Source organism: Crocodylus siamensis, chromosome 6, assembly GCF_052110815.1.
Source record: "Crocodylus siamensis isolate JL-2025a chromosome 6, ASM5211081v1, whole genome shotgun sequence".
Taxonomy (NCBI): Eukaryota; Metazoa; Chordata; order Crocodylia; family Crocodylidae; genus Crocodylus; species Crocodylus siamensis.
Genome location: NC_143400.1, coordinates 11,091,336 through 11,113,934, shown reverse-complemented (window position 1 = coordinate 11,113,934; position 22,599 = coordinate 11,091,336). Strand labels below are relative to the sequence as shown.

Here is a 22,599-nt window from a genome sequence, read left to right as displayed (position 1 = left end):
CGCCCGGACCAGTCCGGCCCCGGTGCCCGAGGCAGCGCCGCGCCTTCCCGGCCCGTGCGGACCCGGATCTCCTGCAGGGTGGCGCCGGGTCGTCCGCTCGGCACCGGGATAAGCCGCCCCGCCCCCAACCGCTGCCCGGGCCCAGGGCCAGTTTAAGGCCGGGGGTGGGACTCGGCCGCGCGGGTCCAGGATGCGGATCCTGGTGTGGGCCGGGCCGGGGCGGGGCGCTGCCTGCCCGGGCAGCCGGGCTTCCTGCTCCCGCTCCCGGTCCTGCCCGCAGCGCCGCCCGCGGCTCCGAGCCCGCCGCGGCTCAGGGTGAGGCGCGCCGCCAGGGGCCGGACCCGGGACCCGCCGCCGCCTCCCAGTCCGGGGGAAGCGGGGGCGCTCCCGCCCCGGGCCCGGGGAGCTGCGGGCACAGTCGGGCCCGGGACGGGCGACCCCCCGCTGGGCCGAGAGCCGCTCCCGGAGTCGCAGGCCTGGGGGCGGCTGTGGGGCCAGGTGACGGCCGCTCCCGGGCTCGCGGCGGGGCGCGGGGCGCTAGGGAGCGGGGAGTGCGGGGCACGGCCGGCGTCGGGCCCGCCTGGCCCCGCAGTGCTGGAGGCGCGAGGGAGAGGGACGGGACGGCCCTGCTGGGCCCTGGGCACTCTGCGGGCTGCTGCCACCTGCCCAGGGTCCCCCGGCGCTCTGGCATCCCCAGTTCGGCTCAGCACCCAGCCAGGCCCGAGGTGCCTCCCTCCAGGTGCCAGGGCATCGTCTGCACACGCAAGCATTGCATGTGCACCCGTGGGCACTTAACCTGCTCTGCCTCTCCCAGGCGATGGAGGCCAGCAGCCCCGCGCTCCTGGATACGCTCTTTGAGCAGGGGGAACTGCATCCTGGTGCCATGCTGCCCTGCCCAGCCCCCTTCCCTGCCTCAGACCCAGGTCCCAGGAGCTCCGAGAAAGCGCTGGAGGAGTGGGCAGCCAAAGGAGACCAGGTGAGCCAGGGCTGCATGTGTGGGAGCAGGCCAGGGGGTACAGTGCATGCAGGACTGCAGCCAGGGACCTGGGGGGTAGGGAGGGTCACTGCTGCCATTTGGGGAAAGCACCTTGGGCATGGACAAGCAGGGCCTGGCTTTCCCTGCCCCCTGCGAGGCAGCAATGCCAGGGTCCCAGCCCCCCAACAACCACAGGGGTCACCCCTGCATTACTTGCCAGCCCCACACCTACCGCCCCCCAGCTCCCACCCCTGGCATCCCCTCTGCAGGGGCTGAACAAGAGTGAGCCCGAGGATGTGCTGGGGCTGCTCATCAACCCCAATGCCGTGTACCACGCGGGCGGTGCCTCGGGCTCCCCAGACAGCGACAGTGGCATCTCGGACGAGCCCCCCACTGGCAGCCCCCCGCGCGCCATGGCCCGCCAGCCCCAGGGCCCCCCGCCTGCCATCTACCAGGTGGTCTGTGACATCGGGGGGCTGGAGCGTGAGCCCCTCCGCACCAACGTCATCTCCATTCAGCTGGGTCAGTGGAGCTGGGCTGGGGTGGAGACCCTGGTACTGGCCCTGCAGAGGGGCCAGACAGACCCCTCACTGTGGTGGGGGGTGGAGGGGGCAGGTCCTCCCTGCAGTGGGGGCATAAGGAGCTGCCCTGAGGCTGGCAGTCCCCATATAGCCCCCACCCATGGCAGGTACCTGGCAGGCTGTGCTTCCATGCACCCCCCCAGCAGAAGCCATGACTGCCCTGGGTGCTGACCTGTGTCTCCTGGCACAGATGACTGGTCATCCCCCATGCTGATCCCAGATACCTGTGTCGTGGAGGAGTTGCCGCCCATGCCCACATTGGATTCAGCTGGGCCTGGCACAGTTCCTGGGCTGGACAGTACCAGGGACATGCAGGTGCCCGAGGTCCTGGTGAGTCCAGCCCCTCTTGAACCCCCTCAAATCATAGGGAACTCCCTGCACGAACATCCCTGGCACCAGGAGCCCTCAGAGCTCAGCTGTCAGCGCAGCTCCAGACTGACCGGGGACACAGCCCCTGAGCTGGGGAGGGTGCCCCCACTCCTACAGCTCCTGCTTGTCTCCAGCAGCTGCAGCTCCCAGATCTGCTCCTGACAGAGGAGGAGAGGCGGCTGCTGACACAGGAGGGGGTATCGCTGCCCAGCGGCCTACCCCTCACCAAGGTACGCAGGCAGGGGCAGAGCATAGCACACATATGTGATCACTAGTGCGAGCTGGTATGGGGCCCGGCTCCTACACTCTGCAGCCACCAGCTGCTGGGGGCAGGTTCAAAGGGAAAACAAGACTGGGACTGGGTTTGTGCCCCTGACTGGCCCCATGCCTGGAACCCCCGAGCTGTGGGGAGCAGAGGCATCAGCTTGCCGGGCAGCATCGCAGAGCTGTGGGGCACCATGTGGGTGCTGAGGCCATGTCTGCTCCCACAGGCAGAGGAGCGGATCCTGAAGAAGGTGCGGAGAAAGATCCGCAACAAGCAGTCAGCCCAGGACAGCCGGCGGCGGAAGAAGGAGTACATTGATGGACTGGAGGGCAGGTGGGGCGGTGCTTGTCCCTCAAGCACCCACAAAGTGGGCACACATGGGCAATCACTCACACTCCCATGCACACAGAGGGGCGCAGCCCGCCTTGTCTGGAGCCCAATGGCCTGAGCCTCAGCCCTGCGGTGCCAGGCAGCCCCCTGGTCTGCCCACACTGATGCACCCGGGCTGGGCAGGGTCACTGGCAAGAGCCCTAACCCTCTCCCCTCTGCCCAGCAGGGCGGCCGCCTGCTCAGCCCAGAACCAGGAGCTGCGGAAGAAGGTGCAGGAGCTGGAGAGACACAATGGGTGAGTGCAGGCCCCACTCTCCTGCCTGGCTGGGAAGGAGCCCTGGAATCCTGGCTCCCCAGTCCCTGTTCCTCTCCGGAGGGAGGTGCATTGGCAGAGCAGGCAAGAAGTTCCCAGACTTGCCCCCAGGGCCCTGCCAACACAGCATCTCCCCGCAGGGCCCTGCTAAGCCAGCTGCAGAGGCTGCAAGCGCTGATCAAGCAGACGTCCAACAAGGCAGCTCAGACCAGCACCTGCATCCTGGTACTAGGTGGAGCTGGGCATACGGGCACATGGGCTCACATGATCACACCAGGCACATGCTTCCCCTCCCTGCCATGCCACTCCCCCAGCTGGGCCCACATGCCCCCCGCAACAACACACGCGAGCCACAGACATGCGCGTCCACACACAGCTATAGCCCAGCCATATGCTGCATCCAGCCACAGTGCTGCACACGCACTAATGTGTCCTCCCCATGGGCATGGTTCACCACCCACTCCAGGCCTCTACAGCTCCATCCCCCTGTCCCCACCATGTCTCCTGCAGATCCTGCTCTTCTCCTTGGGACTCATTGCCTTCCCCAGCTATAGCCTCTTCCACGGTGGGAGGCAGGCAGGCGAGGTCTACAAGCCCAGGGGAGGTAAGAGGCAGGGAGCCTGGAGGGAGCAGGGGGCTTGTTCTGAAATGGAACTGGGGGGAGGAAGAGCTGCCTGGGACCCAGCGGGTCCCCATGCTATCCCCTGTGCCCCAGCTGGGCCCTGATGACTCTGCTTCCATCACAGTGATCTCCAGGAACATCCTAGCCCAGGCAGACCACTCGGCCCCGGTGGAGGAGGTGCCTGAGCCACCCCACAGGGAGCAGCCAGAACCGGAGGGGGCAGCTGGGAACCCCAGCCTAGGACAGGAGGTCTCCAACATATCCGACCCAGCCCCACCTGCAGAGCCCCGGGCTCAGGCCTGGTTGCGGCAGGGAATCCCTGCGGGGCTGCCACAGGGGCAGGCAGCCAAGCTACTCCATGCCAATGAAATGTGACAGGGCAGCCGGAGCCCAAGAAAGCTCCGCTGGTTGCAGCCACGGAGAAGTGTCTCCAGCCCATGGCCCCAAGTGCTGCCCAGAGCCCCCCAGGAGCAGTAGGGCCCCCTACACTGCTGTGGCCTGTGGGGTCTGCAGGCCCCAGGGTGCAGCACAGGTACAAAGCCAAAGTCCCATGACCCCAAGCTGCAACTGGCCCTTTCAGAGCAGGTTTCTGCCCAGCAGGACCTGCCAGTTCAGGCTGGGCTGAGCCAGGCCCCAGCAGCACTGAGGGGCTCTGCAGCTGGCCTGGTGGGCCAGCCTCTGGGAAGGCACTGGGCAGGGCCCTGCTCAGGTGAGAGGGTGGCAATCTCAGTTTTAATAAAATGTTATTTGGTTCTTCCAGGCTCTGACTCCATGGACAGTGCTGGGGCAGTGGGAGGGATGTTGGGTGCCTGGCTCAAGCCCTGAGCACAGCACCCCTGGGGTCTGGCCTGGGCCACACCCTAGTGCTCTCGGGCCTGGGAGCCCCAGGAGGTTTTCGACTCCCAGCCCCGGAAAGAGACAGAAGGAGCCCCCAGCTGGACACTCTATCCCTGGGGCCAGTCTGTGGGTGCCTGGTGCTAGCAGAGGCGTGAGCTGTCCATAGGACACCAGACCCAATGCCTGCTCCTGCCCTCCTCAGCCCCTACTGAGACTGCCCATGGAGCAGACCCCATAAACTGCTCTGCAGAGGAGCCACAGCCGGCCAAGCACCACACCCAACCCACTGCTTCTGGGCCTGGGCTCCAAAGCAAAGGAGCCAGGGAGGAGCCTGTGCCACACCCTGAGCAAACAAGCCAGTGCCTGGAAGGCAGCTACCCCTACAGGCCTCCCTGCTGCTGCCTCCACCCTTTGGACTTTACCCTCCCTGGCTTCTCTTCCCCTCCCCCTTCAGCCACCAGGTCACCTCGAACCAGAGCCCACAGCAGGCTCATCTGCACTAACCCCAGGACCGTGGGTGGACACCTGCAGCGGGGAGGCATGGAGACAGCAGGTACCGACACACCAAGCAGCATTTCTTGCAGTCAGAAGCGGCGTTTATTGTGGGGGCACCTGCCTAGAGCACATGGGCACCAAGTTGGCTCCCAAGAGCCCAGTGCAAGCCTTGCCTCCTTCCACATCCGCCAGCCAAAAGGGAAACAGGGAGCTACAGTGGGACAAGACTGCGGCTGCTGCACGAAAGCCAAAACAGGCCAAGAGGGAGGCCTGCTAGGGCAGGCTGCCCTCGTTCAGTGTCCCAGGGCTGGACTCCCATAGTCTCCAAGGAGCGAGCACAGGGCAGCTCCCAGCACCTTCAGTGTTAGCAGCATGATGCACTCCCAGAGGAGCAAGGAGCAGAGCTCAGTCCCCAGCACAGATTCCCTGCCACCACGGCTCCCGGGCACAAGCAGAAGGCAAGGGCCACCACGGCTCCCAAGGCAGCAACATTAGATGGACTCGATCTGCTTGCGGACCTTCTCCAAGGCCTTCCTGTCCAGCATCCTCTGGCGGCACACGACCAGCAGGGCAAAGACCACAGCCACGCCGATCATGGCCCCCTCGAACCTCCAGAAGGCATGGGCTTCCATCACCGCCGAACGGCAGCTGCCGAGAGGAGACGAGCTGCAGGGCCAGGACTTCCAGGGTAGGGAGGCAGATGCCTCTGGCACCCCGCCGAGACTCGCCTGGTGGAGCCAAGGGGCTGTGGCCCTCAACCCGGCCACGAGGCTCCCAGGGCTCCCCTTACCTCTTGTACTCGTCCTTCTGGGATGTAGCACAGTTAATGCGCTCAATGAAGCCGGTCGGACTGCACTCAGGCATCGTCTTCTGCAATCAGAGCAGACCCATGGCCACAGTCAGGGTGGGCGAGGTGCCCCCTCCACAGGCCTGGGCCAAGCCGAGCAGAGGGAGAAGCAGCACCAAGGCAAGTGGAGTCCCCTTGCCCGGCTCTCACCGCTTCGAAGGTGGTGCACTGGGTGCACTCCTGGGCCACCACGAACTCCTCCACGTGCCAGCACGGCGTGGCCGCCACGGGGCTCACTGGGGAGAGAGGGGAGCTCAGCACTGGCACCGGCGGCCGCCTCCGAGAAGGTTTCGCCCCAGGATCATGGTTTGGCCGGGCCGGGCCGACCCTGCCCCGGGGGGGACCCACCTGAGCGCTTGTCGCTGCCGGGCCCCGTCGCCTCCGCGGGGCTGCGGGGAAAGAGGTGGTCAGCGGCGGCCCAGGCCCACCCCTGGGTACCGGCCCCCACACCTCCCGGCCCCGCCCCGGCCCCGGCCCCGCACCCGAGCCCCCAGGCCAGCGCGGCGCAGAGCAGGGCCCAGCGCAGCGCGGCGGCCATGGCCCGGGCGGCTCCGGCTCGCCCCGCTTCGCTCACGGCGCCGCCATCTTGCCCCGCACGGACTTCCGGGAGCGGCGAGACGCCGGGGCAGAGCGACGCCAGCGCAGGGGGAGCTGGGAACGCGGAGCAGAGGGGCTTCCGTGATGGACGCAGCGCCCCCTGCGGCTGGGGCCGAGCCCCGCACGTGGGCCGGGCCGGGAGCCCTGTCCCACTGCCCCTCCGGCACCAGCTGCCCACCCCTCCCCCGTGCCAGGACCCGGCCCCAGCCCCACGGCGCAGACACGGACACGGACACGGACGTGACAACCCGGGGCTTTATCACAGTGACTGGGGACCGTGGCTGCCGCTGCTGCGACAGGCGGTGGCACAGAGGCTCCCGGCCCAGCAGCGGGTCTGGGGGCCCGACCCCCCGGGGCTGGCACCGGGGCGCTCCGCTCACGGCCACCCTCAGTCCGCGGGCGCCCCCGGCTCGCTCTGCTCCCGCCCTGCACGGTTTCCGGGGGCTCCAGCCTCAAGTATTGGCTCGGCAGCTCTGGGGTGCGACCCGCGTGGTCCCGGAGCGGCAGCAGGGGCGAGGGTGGCACAGGGCTGCGGTCTCGGGATTGGGGCTCCAGGTGGTTGTGGGTGCTAGGCCACGGAGCATCTGCTGCTGCTCTTCTTCTGCGAGGTTGCCAAGTCCAGGTGCCCCTTGCTGCTTGCGCCCTGGAAGCACAAGAGGCAGAGAGGATGCTGACCCCGGCCCCGCCTGTCCTAAGCAGGAGGGGCAGAGCTAGGGCCTGGGGCCATGCTACAAGGCAGGCTGGAGGGGCCCTGCCTGGCACCAGCACCTGCTTGTGAGCTTGTGTCCCAGACCGGTCCACTGGGCCCTGTGGGGCTGCAGGGGGCTGGAGGCCCCTGCCCTGGGCCAGGCCCCTGCCCTGGGCCAGGCCCCTGCACCTCTGCAGTGCCCCCAAGCGGAGCTGCCCCAGGCCCATCCCTGTACTCACTGCTTTCTTGGTGGACTTCAGTAGGATGTCCCGGGCCAGCGTAGTGAAAGCCTGAGGGGGAAGAGGAGCTGTCAGAGGCTCCAGAGGGAGCCAAGGGGCTGCCTGGCATCAGCAGGACCCAGGGCAGGGGAGCCAGGTCCTCAGTGCCCCCAGCCCAGCCCAGCCCAGGGGGCAGGAGTCTGGCTGTCCCCAGGGCCTCAGCACTCATTTCTAGCCCTGTCCGGGCCAATGCAGAGCAGGCACTGGCCTAAGATCCCCACCCCTGCATTGTGTGGAGGAGCCCCCAGGCCCGAGCCCTGCCCTGCTCTACTCACCTCCTCCACATTCAGGCTGGACTTGGCACTGGTCTCAAAGAACCGGATCCCATGCTCCTTGGCCAGCTGCCGTGAGAGAGGGGCCTGGTGAGGCAGCGCCCCCCCACCCCTGCCCTCCCCTGGGGCCCAGCACAGCTGGCAGCTGGCGGGGACATGACCAAATCCAGCAGGCCCCTGAGCCCCAGGCGGTGGAGACACGACCCATCCACAGAGTTGGTCCTGGCCCTGGGACTCTGGCGCCCCTCCGCACTCTCCTCCCTGGCCCTACCTTCTCCGCATGGTCCCGCTGCACCTTGCGCTTGCCGTCCATGTCGCACTTGTTCCCCAGCAGCAGGCGCTCCACGCCTGCCGAGGCATTCTGGGTAGAGCAAAGCCAGCAGTGAGTGCTCCCCCTGGCCCCACATCCTGCCAGCGCCCCCCAGCCACCAACCGGTGCTCCAGTGCCCCACACCCACCTCCCTGATGCTCTTCATCCAATTCTGGATGTTCTCAAAGGACTTCTCATCCGTGATGTCGTAGACGAGAATGATCCCCTGCAACACATGTGCTTTTAGCGGGGCCAGGCCCTCATGAGCACTGGAGCCCAGTGCTCCCAGAGCAGGAGGAGCTAGGACAGGGTCTCCTCCTCCCTCCAAGAAGGAGCCTGGAAGGAACTGTACTTCTTGCCCCATCCCCTGTCCAGCCCCAGCTGCACCCCCCACCCCTGCCCCTGTCCTGCCAAGCTCTCTACCATGGCTCCTCGGTAATAGGCTGTGGTGATGGTTTTGAACCGCTCCTGTCCCGCTGTGTCCCTGCAAGAGAGTGTGGAAACCAGGGTCAGCTCCTGTCCTCTGACACCATGGAACCTGCCCCCCTGGTGCTGCTACCTGGCAGGCAGGACCCCTAGACCCCCTGGCAGGGGCCGGCTGGGGGGTACCAGGTGGGGCAAGGGGAGCCAGATTCCCACTTACCAGACCTGGAGCTTGATCTTCTTCCCCTCAATCTCCACAGTCCGGATTTTGAAGTCAATCCCTGGGAGGCAAGAGGGACGCTGGCTGTCAGGGATACAGTAAGTACCAGGGGCCACATGTGTCTTGGGGGCTGCTGAAGAAGCTGCAGGCACTGGTGGAGGGGGCAGGATGCCTGGGCAGTGCAGGCAGGTCAGCTCAAAGCAGCACCAGCCAGGGAGGGGTTGAGAGGTTGCATCCCCCAGGTCCCAGGGCTGGGGGCCGGCTCCTGCTGGCTTGGCTTGGCCCCCAGAAGGGTCCCCCAGCCTAGCAGGGAGGTGGCAGCTTGTCAGCCCAGTACGCGCTGGCCCCAGGTACAGGGTTGGGAGCAGCTGGGAGCAGAGCTCTCCAAGCTGGGAGAAGAGGGGAGGGCCTCAGGGAGAGGAAGGGGTGGGGGGGACAGACCCCCAGCCCCTGCCCAGAGCACAGGCACCATGGTCGGGAGCAGCCTCATCACTGGAATTCCCCTCCAGAAGTTGTGCTCCGCCAGGGCAAGCTCCCAGCTGGCAGGCAGAAGGGAGGGAGCGCGAGTGTCTGCGTGTACAGAGCCCTGGCCACACACACACCCGGGCTGCTGAGCCAGCCTGGGGCCAGGACACTCCGTGCCAAGTGGGCAGAAGCTGGCCCCCACCATGGGGGCTCCAGTGCTGGGCTGCAGGGATGCCAGGAGGGGTGGGGGCAGCACAGGCACAGCTGAGGCCTTGCCCAGGGGAGGGGGCAGGGGGCACCCCAGAGCTGGCAGGGGCTCCTGCCTCACCAGCAGGATGGGGTGGGGGGCCTTGGGACAGGGTCTAGGATGTGCCAGGTCTGGGCTGAGCCATGGGATGGAGGCACCGCTGAAACCCAGGGGTCCTGGGCTCCAGCTCCTGCCCCAGCACCAGGGACAGGACGTGACCCGGAGGAAGTGCAGGGCAGGCAGCAGCCAGGCCTGGAGCATATCCCCACAAGCTGGGTGCACTGCTGGAGCCACCCTGAGCCCCCCTCCCCGTCCCCTGCACTTTGGGAGCCCACGGGCTGCTCTGTGCCCAGCCTGTGGGGCTGCCAGCGCCAGGCACAGCTGGACAGATGCGTGGATGGGATGGTGTCACACTGCTAGCGAGGTGGGGGCGCAACTGCCCCTGGACGGGGCTCAGAGCAGGTCCTGCCCTAGGTCCCCTTGCCCGAGCAGGACAGGGAGATGCCCCGGGCCAGTGGCAGAGGCAGGGGTTGCGCTGGGGCATTGGGCCCCACTATGCCTGGGGAGCTGTGGTGGGGGCTGGGCCGGGGTCTCACCGATGGTGGAGATGTAGGTGCTGCTAAAGTTGTCCTCCGCAAAGCGGATGATGAGGCAGGTCTTGCCCACACCGCTGTCCCCGATCAGCAGCAGCTTGAAGAGGTGGTCGTAGGACTTGGCCATGGCCCCGGCCGGGCCTGGCCCAAACTTTCCTGCTGCTGGAAAGAGAGAAGCAGCAGCGGCTCCTCCCCGCCCGGCCCCCGCCTCCTCGGCTGGGAGGGATAGGCCCCGCGCGCGGACCCTCCCCCTGCCCTGGGACGGGACTGGACGAGGCCGATACCCCGGGAGCAGCCAGCGGGGTCTGGCCCCGGGCTCCGGGGCATCGCTGGGGGGGCAGGGGCTGCGGGTGGGGGTGAGGGGCACCGGCAGGGCTGGGGGGGCAGGGGCTGGGGAGTGAGGGGCAGCGGCAGGTCTGGGGGGGCAGGGGCTGCGGGTGGAGAGTGAGGGGCACCGGCAGGGCTAGAGGGACAGAGGCTGTGAGGGGCACCGGGCTGCGAGGGGACATTGCTTCCTCACTCCCTGCCTCAGTTTCCCCTGAGGAGTGGAGGAGTGGTCCCTACTGGTGCCAGACCTCATGCCAGAACGAACCAGCTGCCTGCAGTGGGGGGGCTGTGGTGGGAAGCGCCTTGTGCCATGACATCATCCCCCCACACCACAGGCAGATGACCTAAGTTCATCACTAGAGCACAGCAGGCCCCACCCTCACATCACGAGCCCCCACCCCGCCATAGTGACGTAACAGGGGTGGGGATGACGTTAACCACACCACCTCCCAGTCACGTGACCAAGATGGCGGCCCCAGCCCGACCCTCTCAACATGGTGGCTCCTCCGCCACGTTGGCCGCCGCGCCGGGCTGCTGACCTCTTCAAGATGGCGGCGTCCCCGCCCGCACACGGAACCCGGAAGCGGGGCACGGGTTTGACCTTCCCAGCATGGCAGCGGGGTAGGGCTGCGGCCCCACTTCCGCCCGTGCGGAGACCCCGGAGCGGATATAGCGGCCCCTGCTTCCGGTCTTACTCCTTTTTGGCCGTGACCGCCTCCACGCGAACATGCCTGTGAGTGCGCCTGGGCCAAGCCAGGCCGGGCCTAGTCCCCCTTCCCACGCACGCACGCTCCTCGAGCAGGAGGGTGGCGGGGGGTGGGGGAGGACTGTAGGAGGAGGGACGGGCCAAGATGGCGGCGGGGGGGGCCCTGGGGGGGCGGCCTGGCCCCGCGGCCTCACCCATGCCCCCCTCCCCCCACAGCTCGCCAAGGACCTGCTGCATCCGTCCCCCGAGGAGGAGAAAAGGAAACACAAGAAGAAGCGCCTGGTGCAGAGCCCCAACTCCTACTTCATGGACGTTAAGTGTCCCGGTAAGGAGGGCCCGAGCCGTGCAACCGCCAGGGAAGCGTGTGGGGCCCGGTGTCCGCTATGGGGACGGCTGCAATGCTGGAGCCTCCCCCTTCCCTGGCAGGGCTGGTGCCAGGCAGGTATCAAGGGGCTTGTGGTCTCCTGCCTGTTCCTGCCCATAGTAGGCCCTAGCCCAGATAAAAGGCACTTAAAATTGTGTGGATGTGACGTATTTGATTATACCAACCAAATAGTTGAAAGACTAGTTCTTTCCAACTACTCTGAATAAATGCAGTATCTTTTATTAGACCAACAAAGAACTGCATGTGCCTATGTCCTCAGACCAGTGCAGCTGTAACCACCCTTAAGAGATGCAACTGGTCGCTTTCACCAGTGGTGAACGCAGCCCTGCTGCTGTTCCCTGACCAGGAAATGTGTGTGCTTCAAGGCTTTGCTTTCCTTTCAGGTTGCTATAAAATCACCACTGTTTTCAGCCATGCTCAGACTGTGGTTCTGTGCGTGGGCTGCTCAACTGTGCTGTGCCAGCCCACCGGAGGAAAGGCAAGGCTTACAGAAGGTAAATGGCAGTCCTGTCTCTTATAAGAGCTGGTAATGTGTGGATGCTCTCTTAGTGCCCAGCCCTGATGGATTTTTTTCCTCTTGCATAAATTGGGATTTAAAAATCCAATCTTAAGCTTTTTTTGGACAGCAAAAGATTCCTTAGTAAAGGCCAGACAAAAAACTTCTCATTCTCAATACACTTGTTCTAATAAGCTCTTCTTGGATAAGGTAGGATGTAAGCCTAAAAAAAATGATGATTATTAGGTAATTACCGCTGATGAACAATATTATTGACCTCCTTGCTCTAATGGATTTGCCACTGTTTTGTGAGACGTGTTTTTGGAATTGTTGACACCCCCAAAGAACACCTGGCTTGACTTGCCTTTCAAGGCTGCTCTTCTCTGAGCAGTGAGACTGCTTGCCACCCCCTACTTCTGCACAGCCCTGGAGCTCTTGCTGTTGTCAACTCTGGTAGTGTTCTGTCTACCTACCACTTCAGATGGGGAAAGTGGCAAATCTGGGGAAACCTCTTCTGCTTTGGAGTGTCTGAAACATGGGTGCACCTCAAAAGCTGAGCTTCTGCTAATCAAACTTTCTGAGTCTTGAGAGAATCCCACCAATTAATCAGTCCTGCTAACTTACCTATAGCCCCATGTTTTCAAGATGCTTACTGCCTGTTCTCCTATTCAGGATGTTCCTTCAGACGAAAGCAGCACTAACCTAAACAAGAGCATCTCTCAGAGATAGGTGGGACTAACCGCACAATGACCACGCGCAGGTACATGTGCCCATAGGAGCACAGGACTCTACCTCAAAGCACTGGTGCGATGGGCCAGGTGCTTTGCAGAAACAGAACATGGCTGGAGAACGTGACTGACTGTCCGTGTAGCCTCACCCATCTCATTCTCAATAAATTTTGGATAAAACACACACTATTCAGTTTCTTATTTTTCCTTGCTGCTTGTTACCACATGGCGCTCCTATGAGGGGAAAGGGAAATGCCTTGCCAACTGGAGTCAAACCTTATACTCATGGGGGTTGCAGTGTTGATGCTGACCAGCATAAGGCTTGTATCTATGCTCAGGTGAAGAAAACTAGTGTTAAAGGTGGGTAGATCCTGCTGCTTGGCAGTGAACAAACAGCATGCTACTTTACCCTGTACCCATGAAAACTCCATTAATCATTACTAAAAGCCTAGTGCCTAGAAAGGACAAACACTTTGTTACTAGTTTATTCTGTACAAAAAGACACTTCGTTCCATTGTGCTATCTCCTCATGCTCCAAAGCCAGTGCTGCATCCTATTTCTTCCATTGTGATGCTGAGGACTCATAGGAGAATAATACCCTGAAGATGAAGGAAAGCAGGGAGCTCAGACTAAAAGCTGGAGACTAGATGATAATGAGACAAGCTAGGAATTTACTGAAGGTCACTGCTGAGGCCTAAAGAAAAAGGCATCTAAACTCCCAAGTTCTTTTCCTGTATGGGGCGCCTTGTTCTTAGTGTAACTGTCTAACTCACTCCCACAAGTTGTACATGCAAAGAAAAGTTGCTTCCTCCTCCCTGCCACTGAGGTAGTGTGGGTCATTGGAGACTATTACATTTTTGTACATGAGCTTATTCAGTAGCTGCCAAGGTCACAAGGAGACCCCCAACACAATACAAGATCATGTGCCAGAGCAATAGGTGATTTTGGGACTTCTAAATAATTAAAAAGAGAGTCCAGCTTACCTGTCTGAGAAGCAGCAGAGGTGGGAATGTACACAATGGGCACGGTTTGCACTCTTGTCAGAAAGGCATTGTAAGCTGCAGAAACAATCCAAATTATGTACGCTCATGTCAAATGCAGCTCATCTCCTTGAAAATATGGTTAAATCTCCAAAAAGCTGCAGGGATACTGGATTCATTTAACTTTGGTTCCCAACTGACCAGTTTTAAGATGAACTGCAAGTAAGAGTGTCTTGTTCCCTGCACTTTAGGGAGGAAAAAGAAAATATGCATTTTTGGTAGGGTTGGAAAAGCCTTATACAATAGATCAGAATGCCAGGCACTAACAATGTTAACAGGTGAAACTGGCACAAATGGATTACTTTTACATTACTACAGTATTCAGGGAAGGATCTAACAGTTACCAGGGACTGAAGCTAAATGTAATATTGGTGTGCAAAAGGAGCTTTATAAGTTGGGCGTTAAGAAAAACTTCTAACTATAAGGGTGGTTAAGCACTGGAACAGGTTCCCTACAAGTGGTAAAATCTACCCCATTGTGAAGTTTTAAGTGGAGGTAATCAAATATCTGTCTGGGATGATTTAAACAGGCATGATCCTACCTTGAACAGAGGGCTGTCCTATTGTTCTATGAAAGATCACAAGGGAAAAAGTAACGAGCCCGATTTTCCTGGAGTTTAGTGATTAGCTGCACACCATGTGTTTTTACTTACTAAGAAAGATGACAGCTGTTGATGCTAGAACAGCAAAAAGGGTGAAGAGAAGGATCTGGTAAGAGCTCATTAGCTGTTGCACAATTCCTGCTTCACTGCACTGACCTTGTTTAAAAAAAGATAGGTAATGCTTAGGCCTGTGTGCCTGCTGTAACAAGAAAGCATTACAAAAAAAACACCTTAGACATTTCTTTGTTCAACTTCAGTTAGTTCACTCAACAAAACAAACATTAATTAACTTTTTCAAAAATCACTTTCTCTTTTAAGGGAAAGTTGCTGCTGAAACCCAGAAGAAAAAAGTCCCTTTCTAGGGAAAGGGCACATCTCAAGCAGCTTAAGGGAAGCCTTCCACCACAGGGCTTTGGTCCAAGTGCCTCAGCCATGACCTGAGGGGCTACTGCCTCTGGGAAGGGGGTAGTTTCATTTCTCTGCTGACGGTGCCCTCTGTCCCTAAGAGATAAAGACACTGACTGCACTTGTAGATGGCTTGAGAACAGTCAGATGGGAACTGCTTCCCATCACGATCAACCTGGGACCCAGCTGGAACCAGTCACTTAGAGAACTAAGACTCACAGTTCAGGACAATTCCTCCTCTCCCTCTCCTTATTGCCCCATGCAACAAGTTCAGCTCCACTCCCACAGAGCAGGGCTGGGTCCAGAGGGACCAACTGAGTTTTCACTTGAAGTGAACTCTGTGGCAGGCCCGTGGTTGCTGCTTTAGCATCCCAAAGGCCTGTTCCTGGTGCACTCAGTTCCCCCTATGATCAGTGAGAGCTGTAGGGGTACAATGCCCCAGCAGGGTCAGATCTGGGCAGGGTCCTCATTTCCCTTGACTGCCCCAGAGTGGAGGCTGGCCTCGGGAAGCATTAGAATACATCCTGGAGCACACAGCTCTGACAGAATTGCTGCATCCCCTTGGACCCACCAGACCAGTAGATGCTCACCAAACATGTGCTGTTCTGCCAAAACTTTCACTTCTACTGCATCTCTTTGGCCTGTGAGGACACAGGAGATGTTGATGAAGACAGGTGCTGCCCTCTGCCGGAGAGATGTGAGGTTGGCCACGTTAATGGGGTAGGAGACAAGCCCGGGCATGTTGGGTATGTATTCAGGATGCTTCACTATTATTGCAGGAGAGCTGGGATGAACCTTTGAGAACAGAGAAAGAAAGGTATTTAAACGGAAACACCAGAGAAGGTCTACATCTGTGTACGGGACAGAGCAGTGAGGTTATTTACAGTAAAGCAACAGTTCTCTCACATAATTGCCGTGATTGTAACGGGCTCCTTGCCCAGTTCCCACCCCACACTCTTGATATGAGAATGGGAGTTTTCAATTCCTCCAAAAATAACTGCTTCCAAACAGAGTGACACAATCCATCATCTCTTTATGTTGATTCCATAGGACTAACTGCTCAGACTAAGCCTTGGGGACATGAGATATTTTTATTCCTTCTGTTTAGCATGCATATCTATTCCCCAGGAATAGGTAATGTGTGTTCCCAGGAATGGTGACACACAGAGAAAAGGCCTCATGTACCTGCAGCTTTTCTAACACTTTCTCAGTTCCCAGCACTCTTATCTCGCCACTAAGCTGTTTGCTGCTAAAAACCAATTCTGACTGGTTGATGTAAAATGCCGGAAGGAAAGGAACCAGGATTCTTTGCATTCCGTCCTTGCTCCGCTGACTGGAGAGAGAGACCATCACATACACCGAGGCCTCAGCAAAACTCAAAGCCAGACGGACTTCATCAGACTGGGGCTTAGCAGTGATTAGACAGGCATACAGACCTAAAGTCAAGACCAAACAATAAGCATTCAGAGAGTTGTGTTTGATTACTTTGAATACATAGCCCTTCTATCAGTAGCAAGGACTACACATTCTAACAAGGGGAAGAAATGTGATGGGAAGGGAGCACTGACTTCACATATTCTTAACCAGAGCCAACAAGCGTGCAGAGGTGGTATTTGCGGAGAAAAAGAAATGTCATGGGAAGGAAAAAAAATTTTTTTAAAAAATCAAAACATTCACCATTTCTTTTCCCACTCAGCTCAAGAAGGTCCTGCCTACCTCTTTCAATGCTAAATTTTGACTGGATGCTAAAGACTTTACTTGCTGGAATGTCAAACATTGGGTTGCTGAATTCAACTTGACACATCAGGTGAGACTCTGGGAGAAGAAGATTAGAGATTGCATACATCTGAACTGGGCTGCAGGGGCCTAGAAAAGAAAAATGGAAGACCGAATAATTCAACCTCACAGCGGATAGTTATGAAGCTTAGCAAGGAAGTTTCTCTCAGTAGACAGAGTAGTTCAGGTGCCAGTCTATAGTTTTTATCCATCTTATACCTGCCATAAAGATGGTTCTTTCTGAATAACCATCAACACAAGAGTTTTAGTGGCAAAGTAAAAAGTCAAATCTGAAATGAAACAACATGCTTTTCTAGCTTAAAACCTGAAAATTGACATTCTTGTTACCAGTGTAAGATAGGCCATGTCCTTTTTATTAAGATGTCACACTTCCACTTGCTGATAGCTGAGTTGCACTTGGAGGGAAGATAAGCCAATGGAACAGGTAAGGCACACATCAAATGAAAATCACTAATTCTCATATTTTTGGAAGAAAAACTTGAAGTGTAGGTGGTCCATAGTGTAGAATTTACCAGAACTGCACTGCAGTTCACCTCATTTGCTCTTATATCCTGAAATCTCATTTATCAGTGAGGAGGGCTACTCTGGAATCAGTACATCTGCTGTCCCATAGAATAAACACTGCAATCAACCAATGAACTGCAGTGAGTTCAGCTTGGGCCAAGCTGGAGATGTTCAGAAGCAGTGAAGCTCTTACCTTTGAGCGTTGCTTCTGCACTGCTTGTAGCAACAAAGACTTGGAGTTTAGAAGAGTCAGGCGTGTTGGTCAGGTAGCCTTTGGGACCCAGCTGGGGACTTAATCTTGAAGAACTGTTGACAACTACCTGGAATAGTGTAACAGGGCATGTGGAGGGACCGCAAAGAGGTTACTGTTGGAACTTTTCTTCCACTACTGAGTCAAGCAAGTTGACTGTGGGGCCAGATTCTCATTTAGGGTACACTCTTCTAAATGTATTACTCTATCTAGAATAATACAAAGGGTCCCTTTTACTGTACTAGAAGAGTGTTTAGGAACTTTCATGTATAGAAGAATCAAGCCTTCACTGCCTTATATTTTTAAAAGATCCTTTACTTGCAGGACATATTTTCCTACCTAGGAACTGAATCCAGTTTTGTCAATTATCCCATCTCCAGTTACAGTAAAAGCTCTGTATACTTTTGTAACAGCACATTCAGTCTGTGGCTTTTATATTAAACTGTGCCTCTTTCAGTTTAATATAAAACTGCACATTCTTAAAACAGAAGGATTCCAAGATAAATGCAGGCTGACTATGGATACATCTCACAAACTAATACACGTGAAGAATTTCCTTGGCATGAACAATAGCAAGCTTGCCTCTCCAGCTGGAGTATGCTGCAATGAATACCTCTCTGTATGTTTTCCCTATCCCTGGAATGTCATGAAAGACTGTAGCAGTCCCACGGCTCTTCACAAATGCTGCTCCACTCACTGAGTCCATCTCAAGAATGCCACTGGGGGAGATATGCCACATCCCAGGTTCTCCTATAAGAAACAGTCACAAATCAGATTCTGCCAGTTGGTCTTCACTTCATGAAAGAATTCAGTGGATGTGCTGGGGAAAAAACTTCAGACGCTTCTTCCCTACAGCACGTTCAGAGAATTTACAGCGAATATCAGCTCATGGCCCTCATGTTTTTAGAGCTCATAGAGTGAACCTTTTATTCACACTATGCAAGTGTCCCTCCCACACAGTGGAATACACTGAACTACTGTCTGCTTGTACTCCAAGGCAGACAGATCATAAATCATATTTACTTGAATAAAACAGGACCATAAACCTGTGGGTTAATTTTTGGGGTCACTGGGTTAGGAGAATGCTCAGCTGAGGTTTTATAGGGTGAAGGAAAGGTTTTTTGCATTCCTGGGAATGTTCTCTGGTTACCTTTGTTCTAAAAATGCTATCAAACTTTAATTTACCATGCACAGACTAATCAGACTGGAGCTGCAGCCACACTGATGTCGTTCATTAGGAATCAAGTCTTTTAATACAGCTGCTAAACTCTTTATATAAGGAACACAAGTAGACAGCCTCTATGGAGGGCTGTAAAGTGTTACACTGGTGGATAGAAAAAAAAGATGCAAAACATTCTTTTTGAGTCAAGGTCAAGAACAGCAAGGCTGAGCCCACATCTGAATTCTGGAAGCCTGAGATAATAGGAGGCTCTCTCTTAACAACAAACCTTGGGTCTGATGCACCAGTTCAGGCAGTAGCAGTTACTCAAATAGACCCACTGAAGCTCATGCAGTCAGAATTGTGTAAAAATAGTGCAAAAGGCAAGAAGAGTTATGCCCCTTGTCATCAGCTGGTTGTTAGAGCTTTTGTGTTAGGGTTTCTGTGCTGGTGTCAAGAGCAGATACCATGTCTTTTCTCCTTAGTGAAGAGTACAACAGTTCTTCTCTGGTCCTGGGCAATGATTCAGCCAGTCCTTTGCCACATTACAAGGTGGCTATCCTGGCAGGGACCAAGTTTTCACCAAGCTCAGCACAACTTTCTTCTGAATCCCAGAGAAAGCTTATTGCAGAAGCTAGGTCAATTCCCTTCACACACAGTCTTATCGGTGCCAGTGTGACCAACCAGTTCAACATACTTCATGTGCCCCTCTGTACTACTGGAAATCAGGTAAAAGAGAAAGCCTGTTCCCGGCATGTCAAGCTGAAGGAGATCCACTTTACCACGCACTGATGGACCCCCCTGGTACTAGACCTTGTTCAAACTCAGATCCAGGGCTATGACTTTTACACAGGCCCATATCCTGTTGCAGACTTAATGTAGCAAATAGAAGCAGCATTAATTTAAATGTGAGTGAGGAAGTTAAGGAACTAAGGCATGTCTGAGTTAGAATGGGGTCAGGATGCTGGGGGTAATAATGAACCTCTGATGATTTTTTGTATGTCACCTGAAAGTCAGAACCTTCAGCTGTGCAGGAAACCTTAACACCACACTGGGATATCAGGTCAGGACAGACTCTGAGGAAGAAAGACAGCCCTCCCCAGAATCCCTGACACCTCTTCAATGTTCACCCCCTGTGCAACACAGCCAGCCTCAAAGCATTTGGCTTAGCTTGCAAAATGTAAGAGGATCACTGACAAGGTCACACTACTGAACACCACAGTAGTCAGAAATGATGATATAAGACGAACAGAAAAACGGCACGCACCTTCTTGATTTACAAGGGGCGTGCTGAAACAGATCACATCCCCTACTGCGGTGGACTTGGAGATGTCTGGCTCAATGGCATACTCCACAGGCACAGGGATGTAATCAGCCATGCCTGGATGCTTCGCATCCCAGATTCCCAGCAGTGTCACTCCTCTGTTCACTGCCTGAGCAATGTATGTATAATTCTTGCTCCCAGGTCTGATTAGCAGTAGGTCATCTCTGAAAGCAAACAGTGCCAATCAAAAGAAAACTAGCAGAGCTCCACATGCCTGGAGGAGACAAGAAGCATATTTCAAGTATATAGTCCCAAGGGCCAGCGTGGTATTGTGAGCAAAGTGAACTAGCTATTCACTTCAGAACAGCTGCCTTCACATATGGTTCTGGCCTGAGATGCAAAACCTTTTACCTCTGCCATGAATTGTAAGAGTAACATTTTACCTGTGTTTCTTTCAGTTGCCTTAGGCAGCTCTGTACCGATGCGTTCAGGACTGTACCTGTTCAAAGCCAGGTAGAGCTGTGTGTTCTGGGCATGGAACTTCTCCCCAATGTTGTTGTAGAACTGGATTGTGAGAGTTAGGGCCATTCCAACGGGGAATGCCACCAGGGGCATGCTGCCAGTTGTGTAGAGCTTGGGACTGGTGCTGATCTTCATGTATGACACCGGTGCTACCTGGAAAAAACGATGTTTTCTGTGCTTCGCTTAAAACAATGTTTAACATTTCAGTCTTTCCCACTTACTCACAAAGGTTCAGCGACCTGGAGCTTGATCAGTTTATGGAAAGGATAGATAATGTACTGGCTTTAGAGTGCAGGGGACTAGACTTTATGACCCAGCAGACATACAGTTGCATACCGATTCAGGATGAGTGCCATTTACTGAACCACTCCTCACTGAGCACCTGATTTTTCCTTGGTGGTCTTACATCAATCAAAGCATTTAAGATTCCTCTTAAATTTTTAATACTGCTAAAAGGGTATAGCATATTAATGACAAAAAGGTCAGTACTGTACCTTATACCTTATTTAAGCCTTGGTAAATAACAGATAAGAAGGTACTTTGCACTTCCATGGGGCTTATAATCTAACAAGATGATTTGCAGACATTAAGTCTCTAATGTGTTATTCCCCATTTCACAGATGTGTACTTAAGGCTCAAGAGAGAGAAACTTGTTTTAAAGGTCACAGAGTTGAGTCAGTGGTAAAGTTGAAAACAGACCCTGGAATACCTGGCTTCTAGTATACAGGACCTTTAAGACCTCCGTGTTACACAGTCCCTCCCAAATGCAACCTTACAACATACTTCATGTCCAGCTCTTTTCTATTGCTCCTAAACAATGCTGAGCCAGAAAAAATGATAATACATGATCCTTCTGAATCAGATTTCATTGTTGTTTGAGAAATAAGGAATCAATGCTGTTTTTAAGCCTGCAACAACATGGACAAACACCTACAGCAAATCTTACCTGGACACCAGTTATGACAGTCTGATTGACTCCGAAGAGTTCCATACAAGTTACTTCTAGCACAGCAGTGCCTGTTATAGCTCCTGCTCTCAAGAGACCCTGACCATGGTCCTCGATGACAGAAGAGTTGGGGTTACACTTCAGGATCTGAGAGCTCACAAAGGCAGCCCCCTCCCTAGACCAAGAACAGAGGAAAGACACTGTTAGACTAAGTGGCTGAGACCATATGAGAAACCACAGCCAATGGCATGTTTCTTAGACAGTGCAAGCTACAACCAGCAATTCACCCAAAGTGGTGCCTTCCAGCTCTACATAGCTGAATGTACATTCTCATTATTTTAACAGGACAGAGTGCTTGCCCAGCAGATTAGGGGTCAGCTTTATATATTCCATTAAACTTTACAGATGCTCAGATCCAGCCCCACTTACCAGTCCCCTAAGTATATCACATGTGTCAGGGGTGTGATACCACAGGACACACCTCCAAAAGTGTCAGATATTCCCAATAAAAATGTCAGTTTTGGGTGTTTGCATAACGGAGGCCCATAAAAATTACCCTCTCAGAAATCAGCATTTGTAGCCCTTCACCGTGCCATTTCTTACACCGAATAACCGTACAGAGCTCAATTTGGTGTTAATGCTAACTGATAAATGCTATTCCTGTGCATCCAGTCAGCGCAAGGCATCAGCATCACCTACTCTCTTCTGAACTGGGATACACTTCACTTAATAAGTACTTGCAAATACTTTAAAGAATCAGGTTTTGAGGCAACTTGAGACTGAACATGCCCAAAAGGTTGAGAAGCTGGTAAGAAAACCTGACTACACCACAAAGACAGATAGTTCCATGCCCTGAAAGAAGAATGCACTTTGTAATTGTTTCTCTGTTCTGTACTTTCCGTGTTCTGACTGGGATATTCCTTGTTTACCTGTTTGTGAACAGCTTGAGCTGAGAGTTCATTGACATCAGAATCTGTTCTGTGGGGCACTCAGGAGAGAAAAGTAGCAATTTATCGAACACCTGCAGGAACAATCAGTATTTTATAAAAGCAATTTCAGAAAAACATATGTGGATTAAATTAATGTCAGGTAAGAACTAATGGAAGGCAATGCTTCTTCACACAGCAGGTGATCATCCAGCGCTTAGGTGATGCAACAAAAATGCGGGGAGTAGATAATTTCTTACTGGTGATATTTTATATGCCATAGTAAGGATTAACACATCTGATGCTGATGGCTACAAGCTGATTGCTGCCAGAGGAACCCAACAAATCCCTCTGTGCAGTCCTGATCAAGAGAGGAGATTTGGAAGGGGTGGGTGTATACCTACCCAAGCACATTGCCCCAAGCTCACTTCTATTCATGGTTTCCCTGTCTGTATGACTTGATATCTTCCTCAGGCTTTGGTTTCCTTCCTTCCCTGGTTCAGTTATGAAATCCTGCCCTGTCCATTTAAATAAGAAAGTAACAATCTCCTCTGGAGTGACTGGAGACACTTACCAATATTTGTATTTCATCTGAGAGTTCAGCTAGGTTTCCTTCAAACTGCCCAGCAGACACATTCAGGCATTGTACTGTCACTTTAATACTAGTTCTCCCAGCCACTTTTGTATAAATGACCATAGCGAAATTATTCTCTGGTAGTAACTGCAGGGAAACCTGAGAGAGTAATGACAGGGGTTTTATTACAGGCTGTTCATCTTTTTGATCAACTGTCTATTTCAATGACTGAGAAAATGCA

General features: G+C 55.3%; 5 protein-coding genes across 10 annotated transcripts in view; 2 read left to right on the top strand and 3 right to left on the bottom strand.

Moving 5' to 3' along the window:
* Window positions 1-175: 175 nt before the first annotated feature.
* Window positions 176-4,216, top strand: CREB3L4 (cAMP responsive element binding protein 3 like 4). 6 transcript variants are annotated; one of them, XM_090055460.1, is made up of 10 exons: window positions 176-315; window positions 815-976; window positions 1,197-1,498; window positions 1,748-1,887; window positions 2,064-2,156; window positions 2,418-2,524; window positions 2,748-2,816; window positions 2,975-3,059; window positions 3,345-3,438; window positions 3,581-4,216. In XM_090055460.1, exons 1-10 carry the CDS (start codon window positions 191-193, stop codon window positions 3,829-3,831), a joined length of 1,428 nt encoding a protein of 475 aa, XP_089911586.1. In that variant the 5' UTR covers window positions 176-190; the 3' UTR covers window positions 3,832-4,216. The 6 variants fall into 6 exon arrangements, with proteins under 6 accessions (XP_089911586.1, XP_089911583.1, XP_089911590.1 ...); XM_090055457.1 differs by having other exon boundaries at window positions 2,061-2,156; XM_090055461.1 differs by having other exon boundaries at window positions 185-315; window positions 1,219-1,498; window positions 2,061-2,156.
* Window positions 4,217-4,867: 651 nt separating this feature from the next.
* Window positions 4,868-6,377, bottom strand: JTB (jumping translocation breakpoint). The gene is made up of 5 exons (XM_090055469.1): window positions 6,118-6,377; window positions 5,984-6,024; window positions 5,786-5,871; window positions 5,579-5,658; window positions 4,868-5,436 (listed from the first exon to the last, which is right to left on the bottom strand). Exons 1-5 carry the CDS (start codon window positions 6,171-6,173, stop codon window positions 5,280-5,282), a joined length of 420 nt encoding a protein of 139 aa, XP_089911595.1. The 5' UTR covers window positions 6,174-6,377; the 3' UTR covers window positions 4,868-5,279.
* A 96-nt stretch (window positions 6,378-6,473) lies between these two features.
* On the bottom strand, window positions 6,474-9,890 carry RAB13 (RAB13, member RAS oncogene family). The gene is made up of 8 exons (XM_090055471.1): window positions 9,732-9,890; window positions 8,424-8,484; window positions 8,204-8,264; window positions 7,929-8,006; window positions 7,742-7,831; window positions 7,474-7,539; window positions 7,160-7,210; window positions 6,474-6,875 (listed from the first exon to the last, which is right to left on the bottom strand). The coding sequence occupies exons 1-8, from the start codon at window positions 9,853-9,855 to the stop codon at window positions 6,801-6,803; spliced, it is 606 nt and encodes a 201-aa protein (XP_089911597.1). The 5' UTR covers window positions 9,856-9,890; the 3' UTR covers window positions 6,474-6,800.
* A 770-nt stretch (window positions 9,891-10,660) lies between these two features.
* Window positions 10,661-12,554, top strand: RPS27 (ribosomal protein S27). Its single transcript, XM_090055470.1, has 4 exons — window positions 10,661-10,788; window positions 10,978-11,086; window positions 11,530-11,640; window positions 12,315-12,554. The coding sequence occupies exons 1-4, from the start codon at window positions 10,783-10,785 to the stop codon at window positions 12,341-12,343; spliced, it is 255 nt and encodes an 84-aa protein (XP_089911596.1). The 5' UTR covers window positions 10,661-10,782; the 3' UTR covers window positions 12,344-12,554.
* Window positions 12,414-22,599, bottom strand: part of NUP210L (nucleoporin 210 like) — a 37,592-nt gene continuing 27,406 nt past the window's right edge. The window contains exons 28-40 of the mRNA XM_090055456.1: window positions 22,359-22,517; window positions 21,788-21,879; window positions 20,859-21,033; window positions 19,890-20,065; window positions 19,394-19,614; window positions 17,581-17,717; window positions 16,911-17,037; window positions 16,133-16,282; window positions 15,602-15,852; window positions 15,007-15,211; window positions 14,063-14,167; window positions 13,354-13,428; window positions 12,414-12,969 (exon numbers count right to left, since the gene is read on the bottom strand). Of these exons, the coding sequence (XP_089911582.1) occupies window positions 12,890-12,969; window positions 13,354-13,428; window positions 14,063-14,167; window positions 15,007-15,211; window positions 15,602-15,852; window positions 16,133-16,282; window positions 16,911-17,037; window positions 17,581-17,717; window positions 19,394-19,614; window positions 19,890-20,065; window positions 20,859-21,033; window positions 21,788-21,879; window positions 22,359-22,517 (1,953 nt within the window). The 3' untranslated portion in view covers window positions 12,414-12,889. The remainder of the gene's footprint in view (window positions 12,970-13,353; window positions 13,429-14,062; window positions 14,168-15,006; window positions 15,212-15,601; window positions 15,853-16,132; window positions 16,283-16,910; window positions 17,038-17,580; window positions 17,718-19,393; window positions 19,615-19,889; window positions 20,066-20,858; window positions 21,034-21,787; window positions 21,880-22,358; window positions 22,518-22,599) is intronic.

What these genes read in the sequence shown, in the direction of transcription:
- RAB13 (XM_090055471.1), bottom strand. Translation starts at nt 9,855, where the DNA reads ATGGCCAAGTCCTACGACCACCTCTTCAAGCTGCTGCTGATCGGGGAC. An exon ending in CACCTACATCTCCACCATCG is followed by an intron (nt 8,485 to 9,731) that starts GTGAGACCCCGG and finishes CTTGCCTCCCAG; the next exon opens with GGATTGACTTCAAAATCCGG. An exon ending in TGAAGTCCACCAAGAAAGCA is followed by an intron (nt 6,876 to 7,159) that starts GTGAGTACAGGG and finishes TTGTGCTTCCAG; the next exon opens with GGCGCAAGCAGCAAGGGGCA.
- RPS27 (XM_090055470.1), top strand. An exon ending in CATGGACGTTAAGTGTCCCG is followed by an intron (nt 11,087 to 11,529) that starts GTAAGGAGGGCC and finishes CTTTCCTTTCAG; the next exon opens with GTTGCTATAAAATCACCACT. An exon ending in AAAGGCAAGGCTTACAGAAG is followed by an intron (nt 11,641 to 12,314) that starts GTAAATGGCAGT and finishes TCTCCTATTCAG; the next exon opens with GATGTTCCTTCAGACGAAAG.
- JTB (XM_090055469.1), bottom strand. Translation starts at nt 6,173, where the DNA reads ATGGCCGCCGCGCTGCGCTGGGCCCTGCTCTGCGCCGCGCTGGCCTGG. An exon ending in CGGCAGCGACAAGCGCTCAG is followed by an intron (nt 5,872 to 5,983) that starts GTGGGTCCCCCC and finishes CTCTCTCCCCAG; the next exon opens with TGAGCCCCGTGGCGGCCACG. An exon ending in CAGAAGGACGAGTACAAGAG is followed by an intron (nt 5,437 to 5,578) that starts GTAAGGGGAGCC and finishes TCCTCTCGGCAG; the next exon opens with CTGCCGTTCGGCGGTGATGG.
- CREB3L4 (XM_090055457.1), top strand. Translation starts at nt 191, where the DNA reads ATGCGGATCCTGGTGTGGGCCGGGCCGGGGCGGGGCGCTGCCTGCCCG. An exon ending in GGGCAGCCAAAGGAGACCAG is followed by an intron (nt 977 to 1,196) that starts GTGAGCCAGGGC and finishes ATTACTTGCCAG; the next exon opens with CCCCACACCTACCGCCCCCC. An exon ending in AGACCAGCACCTGCATCCTG is followed by an intron (nt 3,060 to 3,344) that starts GTACTAGGTGGA and finishes TGTCTCCTGCAG; the next exon opens with ATCCTGCTCTTCTCCTTGGG.